General features: G+C 42.3%; 1 protein-coding gene across 1 annotated transcript; it reads left to right on the forward strand.

Moving 5' to 3' along the window:
• The first annotated feature begins 3,825 nt into the window (after window positions 1–3,825).
• Window positions 3,826–6,450, forward strand: LOC124308854 (arylphorin subunit alpha-like). Its single transcript, XM_046772006.1, has 6 exons — window positions 3,826–4,005; window positions 4,067–4,397; window positions 4,494–4,912; window positions 5,011–5,327; window positions 5,529–5,875; window positions 5,952–6,450. Exons 1-6 carry the CDS (start codon window positions 3,856–3,858, stop codon window positions 6,359–6,361), a joined length of 1,974 nt encoding a protein of 657 aa, XP_046627962.1. The 5' UTR covers window positions 3,826–3,855; the 3' UTR covers window positions 6,362–6,450.
• Window positions 6,451–6,793: the final 343 nt, after the last annotated feature.

Here is a 6,793-nt window from a genome sequence, read left to right on the forward strand (position 1 = left end):
CGTCAATCACCTTTTGAGAACTTTAAATCAGGACGCTGCGTTAAATACTCTCTCATATACGAAGCATCCATTTCATCTCGATCAAAATCAGCGCATCCGTTATGTATTACAGTTACTCTGAATTTTATTCCATACGAACACTTTTTCAAAAACAATTCTGTTTCTCTACCCAACGTAGATACTTCACTTGCTACTAGCTGAAACAGTATTTCGATTCTATGCGTACGAAAATTCAAGATCAAGGCAGCAAATGAAAAGTTGTTGGAATAATTATGAATAGTAATGTAAATACATGGTTGAGCAGTGGGACGAAGAGGACGAAAGTGGTCGAAGGTGGTTGGAGGTGTTTGGAACTAGTAGGCGGCGGTAGACGCTGGTACGAGGTGGCAGGGTGTGGTAGAAGGTGGTTGGTGATAGTAAGAGGTGGTAGGAGGTGTTTGGACGTGGTTGGCGGTGATCGGAGTTGGTCGAGGAGGACGAGGACGACGAGGATGATGTGGGGGTTGTGGCGGAGCAAGACGAGGAGGGAGACGAGGTGGATGAGGAGGACGAAGGTGGTCGATGGTGGTCGGAGGTGGTTGACGGCGGTTGGCGGTGGACGAGGTCACGCTTCTTCTCACGGGGATGATCGAGCTGATCGACATTTTTAAGTCGCAGTCGACAAGTAGTCTTATGTACTCACTTTGTACCGAGTCAATCTCAAGCTTTCATACCAACACTACTTTGGCTGGTACGAATGCCGGTGCGAGCTCGTTGGGTAGAGTTGATAGAGCAGAACCCTGCTACGCTCCCAGGCCCACCTGGGCCCACTTGCCTGGCGAAAACTGGACACAAAAATGTACCCAGGGGTATCCGTCTTTATGTTCTTCAGCCAACGCACAGACTCAGCCACCCCACTGATGTTTTTCTAGTTCTTTCTGCCCTAAAAGCATCGAGTGAAGCTAGTCAACGACAAAAACTCTGCTCATCGTGCAGGTGAAACGCGGGAAATATGAAGTACTTTGTACTTTTGTAGACTTAACTAGTGCTGGTGTTCAAGTGAAATTAACACTAAGTCACAGTACATATTAACAGAACGTTTATTAATTTGGCTCCTTTCTTCTGGTAACTTGAATCATAATTAAAGTTTATTTGACAGCTCAAATACAATTTTTTTAATCGTAACTATGGTTCCCCGTATTCTTTTATCAGGTACCGTCATCTTGGCAATTTTACAGTAGGAAAAGAGTCGGTAACAACGGTAGCGAACTAGTAGATGAACCGGTCTTCTGCATTAAGAGGATACTACAGTCCGTCTTTATCGACCGCCTTTAAATATCGCTTATTTTAACTTATCAAAGCCTACGCATCACTGCTGTGAAAATACAGCAGCTAGTGCAATTTCATGTGCAATGCCGAATACAAATGTCCAAAAAACAGTTACGTTTTATTAGAATATTCATCTAATGCCAAGAAAAGAGTTCCTATAATTGAATGACTAATTGTGTTTCGAACGAAATCAAAGAGTTTTTGAATAGTTTTGTTCGGCATTGCATGCAGAATTGGTCTGACTGTGGTATACTTGCATCATCGCTAGTATCAGACCGGATCATGGATTCTGCTGAAACTTCTAGGGTTGTTTCTTTATTTTAATATTTTAGACTTGTGATGCGCAATTTCATCCATTGAGCCGTTCTTCACTACGGTTGATATTTGTGTCAATCAATCCCATCTTTAGATCTCTCTGAATGGTTAGCTTTTGAAACTCAGAGAATACTTTCCTCTGTTATTACGGAATTTGCATGTTTTAATGACGTTACGAAAATTATTATCACTCATTTTATGCTTAAATTAAAACAGTTCAAAAATCAGTTCACTCGTTGACCTCATTGACAAAAAGGTTGGAATAATATTCAGCTGATTACACCTTATCCCATTTCTTCATAAGTCATTGGTCAATCTTGTAAATACATAGTCTCATCATTATTAAATTTCACCTCTGATTGTTTAATATATTTGAGCAGGTTGTTCGGTTATAAGTCGTTATATATTACTGATTAATTTTATTACGAGATAGTCGCAAATTAAGTACTCGGTAAATTCGTTCGTTAGTGAGCTATAAAGATCTGTTCGAAAATAAATAAACAGAAAGATTTCTTAGCTATTGATGGTTAATTGAATGTCGTTTGAAAGTTATCAAAAGTCTGATAAATCGGCTCCATTTCACCCTATTGATGGCTCCTTTTGTTTTGGCGTCTATATTTTCTATAAGTCGCTGACACAGACCTTCTTTAATAATCGATTTTACATTGCCAATTATTGATCACCATCAGAAACGATGCATTGCTGTGAAATTGAATACTTTACAATGCCACTTACGGTAGTTTTTTAAGTCAATGGCTGACTTTAGTGTAAACAGTTTTCCGAATAAAATGTGCCGTCGAAGAGTGAAATCGCACGAATTTGCTTCATACTTAATCACCTTGGATGGCCGTTCTTTTTACGGTATCTCAAACCGCAAAACTATTCAACGCAGAATTGATTTTCAGGAGCTGCTGTCTACTAAGTCGCCCTGCAGAAAGTTGAAAAGGTCAACCAGAATATCAGGAGACCTTAAACTAAGAAGACACGATGAGAAATCTCTGATTTACATCGGTAACTTGGAATCTGTGATCGAAGCGACTGAGAACTACGCGCAAATTACTATTACTGTGAAATTGTGTCGACATAGCTTCTGCTCAGATTGATTTTTAGCTTTTTTTTTCGAAAACTGCCAAAACTGACCGGATAAAAATCGAAAGATTGGGTCTTTTGTTTCTCCGATTTTCAGAATCTGAAAGCTTTTACTTCAGATTTGATTTCCACGAGCGTTTGCCCAATAATTGGTACCTACCTTGGAAACACAAAAAACCACGATAATCATTCTTAGCCTTTCGCAACCGCTTATAACATACATTACATACGTCATATACCGTCTAATTACATACTTCGATCTGGCCTGAATCGGTAGATGAATGTGAATCGCAGAAATAGGAATATCCAAAGTCACGGTGCGTTCTCATGATTAAGAAGTTATAGTCTCCCAATTGTAAGGAGCTCTACTTCTTTATTTTGAACCCGACCAAAATAGAAATCATCATTATTCTATATCTGATCGACTTGGTCCCGAGGCTGCATTCAAATGATAGGATAATTTTCTGACAACACCAGCATGAGGCCTCTTATTAGTCCTCTTCGAAATCTTTTGCTGTGACAACTACCAAATCGAGGTGTGATCTTTTCGCCGATCTTCAGACTTTCAGCGTACCCCATTTATTTCTGATAATGTTTTTATTATTTCAAATATGTTACTTGCAACGCATGATGAAGGACTTTTCTTTCGGAGCGTGACGTTGTGTGAAATACGTTGAATCGAAGGACGTTAATCGCATTGTACGATTGCAGTTGACTCCAAGGTGATGAAAAAATCTCTGGTAAAAAAACGGCACGACTCCCATGGATTTGTGCGTGAACTTTGACCGACGCCGATAACTGCAAACTTTGACAACACGCAACAATAAGTATCGTACTGCAAAAACATACGTTATGTACGGAAATTTTTGATTACGGCTTGATTGTCTTTGTCTTGTTCATATCTATTTTCGCGTTATGAGGTTATAATAAAAGTATGAATTGTAATCGATAATCTAATATTTTACGAATTCAAAAAACGAATTGACTTAATAGATTGTTTACATCTCTGCGAGTTTTTGGATAGGAACGGTTGCCTTGACGATGGCTCTTTTAGGTCAAAGATAACTGACAACAATGCGACAGACTCAGTATAAAACGTGGGCGAAAGTGAATTTGGTCATCAACGACAGTGACTGCTCCAAGATGACGAAGGCTAGCAAAGAGTTCCTCGTTAAGCAGCAGAAGGTTTTCGACTTGCTGTGGCGCGTCGATCAGCCTGAACTTAAACCTGAGCTCTACGCCCTGGGAAAGTCATACAAGATCGAAGCGGACTTGAATTGTTACTCAAATCAGGTGAGAAATTACGTCACCTTATTTTTCTCTGGACCTCGGACTACAGCGATAATTTTCCTAGGATGCCGTTAAAGAATTGCTGGCACTGCATCAGCGCGGGATGCTGTCTCGTGGAAAAATCTTTTCGATTTTCCACTCGGACCACCTGCACGAGGCCATAGCTCTTTTCAAGGTACTTTATCACTCCAAGGACTTTGATACCTTCTGCAAGACCGCCGCTTGGGCTCGAATCCACGTTAACGAGGGGATGTACGTCTACGCCTTCAGCGTCGCCGTAATCCGCTACCCTGAAACCTTTCGAATCCGACTTCCTTCTCTCCACGAGTTATACCCCCATCTCTTCTTCAAGAACGAAGTTATCCGAACTGCTTACGACGCGAAACTCTACAACGGTGAGTCAGTCAATCACTCGTTCAAGCTCTACGTGGCTTCGAACTTCTCTCACGCATACGGCTTCACTAACCAGTCTTCATTTTCGCTATTTTCAGATCCCACCAAGACCGTGGCGTCATCCGATGGTGCAATTATCATTCCGGATAATGATTCTATCCCGTCCTCGGAGTGCTGCTCCCACGACGAATATAAACTTCGTTACTTCACCGAGGACGTATATTCCAATGAAATACATTACTTCTCTCAACTTAGTCACCCATTCTGGATGAAATCTGGAGAATTTGGTCCACACTTCCCAAAACGTGGTGAAGTATATTTCTATGCATTGAGGCTCCAACTTGCCCGCTACAACATGGAACGGTTCAGTAACGGCTTGGGGGAGATCGAAGATTTTGACTGGAGTTATCCGATCCCGTACGGATACCATCCTAGCATGAGCTATCACAACGGTTTGCCGGTCCCTTACCGAAGCGACGACGCCATGCTTCCAAACCACAAGCTCGGTTTAATCAAGGTAAACGATTTTGGGCCTCGAATGCACGTCCATCAGTAATTATTTTCCACTTGAACGTGTCGATCCAGTCCTCGAGTTACCATTTGATTTTTCAACAGGAGCTTCGCAATCTTGAACAACTTTTCGTGTCGGCAATCGATTCGGGATTCGTCTTTCACAAAAATGCTACATTCGAATCTATTCGCACTCGAAGTGGTATCGAGGTTCTCGGTAATCTCATCCAAGGAAACGCTGACTCGGTCAACCATGATTTGTACGGCAATTACGAGCTGCTCGCTAGAGACGTGCTCGGCTTCAGCCCGGCGCCTCGTGGCAAATACGACGTTGTGCCGAGCATCATGCAGGTCTACGGCCTGAGCCTACGTGACCCGATGTACTGGAGTCTTGTCAAGAGGATCATGAGCTACCACAAGAAGTTAGTGTTCATTATCCATAATTCTACTGAGCACTTCTGGCTGGCTAGCAATTGCGCAAACGCAAAATACGACGCAATATTGATCAGGAAACTTAGTAATAAGTGGCGTGATTTTCTTAGACTGGAGATTAGAGAAGACTGATTCTCGGCTAGAGCGCGTACAATTGTCGGATAGGTGCTATCAATGTTCTTTTCTTCCAGATTCGTGTCATACCTGCCAAAGTACACGTACAAAGACTTGGCCTTCCCCGACGTAAAGATAGAATCCGTGGATGTCGACAAGGTCGAGACGTATTTCGATGATGTCGACTACCTGATCTCGGCTGCGGTGAAAACACGCAACGCAGACGACAAAACTTTGATCAAGGCTCGACAATACCGGTTGAATCACAAGCCTTACACCTACCACATCACTGTGAACAGCAAGGCAGCCATGCAGGGCTACTTGAGCATCTACATGGGACCCAAATATGATTTGAACCACGAGGAGATTGATCTCACGAAGAACTACGACCAGTTCATACTTCTGGACGCATGGGGCGTTGATCGTTAGTATAATTTGCTGATTATATATACAGGGTTTCAGCTCGATGACTGTTACATCGTCTCTTCGTTCAATTTCAGTCCAACCCGGGATCAACAAAATCAAACGCAGCAGTGCCGAATCTGAATACGTAGGGTGCGACCCAGTGAGCAGCGATGTGTTCTACCCGGAAATCGAGAGAGCTATCACGGGTGAAACCCTTTACGAGATTCCCAAGTACCCTTACAGATATCCGGAGCGCCTGGTTATCCCTAAGGGATCCCCGGAGGGTGTGCCCTTCCAGTTCTTCGTCCACGTTACTCCCTACGCCGAGAAGAGCATGTACCATTTCCATTCTGCGATGTTCGGAGAAAAGAAAATTTTGGACAAGCCTCTAGGATTCCCGCTGGACAAACCGTCGAACTTCAACATCGCCGATCTGCCGAATGCGTACTTAAAAGAATTTACAGTTTATCACAAGGAAGAATCGGAAATCAGTGAAAGCGCCTAATTCAGTGATCTGCATCGCCATTTCCACTTATTGTGAAAGCTTATTGTAAAATACGATGTAATGTAGTCTCAAAACGTATAAATAAAAACGTTCGAAATAACGCTACTCTATTCGATGCTCATGGAATATATGACCATTTGTACTGGATCTTGATATTCTTCAGACATTCCACGCCTTTCAATAAACATTGCTTTGTTTATCCGCCTGTCTTCGTCTCCGAATTTGGGACAGATATACATCGCATCTCTAAGGGCACAAGCTCGTGAACGTCATCTTACGACCTTTTGCTGTTCAAACCAGCAAAAGGGCGTATGTTTTGTGTTCATCGTACCTAGACTTGGAACATGAAAATGTGGTCAGAAACATTAAAATTGAATAACTGTTTAATTAGGAGCAAAGGGTCGTATGCGCTAGTGACACGATCTTTTGGTT

The sequence above is a fragment of the Neodiprion virginianus genome, chromosome 7 (genome assembly GCF_021901495.1).
Source record: "Neodiprion virginianus isolate iyNeoVirg1 chromosome 7, iyNeoVirg1.1, whole genome shotgun sequence".
Taxonomy (NCBI): Eukaryota; Metazoa; Arthropoda; class Insecta; order Hymenoptera; family Diprionidae; genus Neodiprion; species Neodiprion virginianus.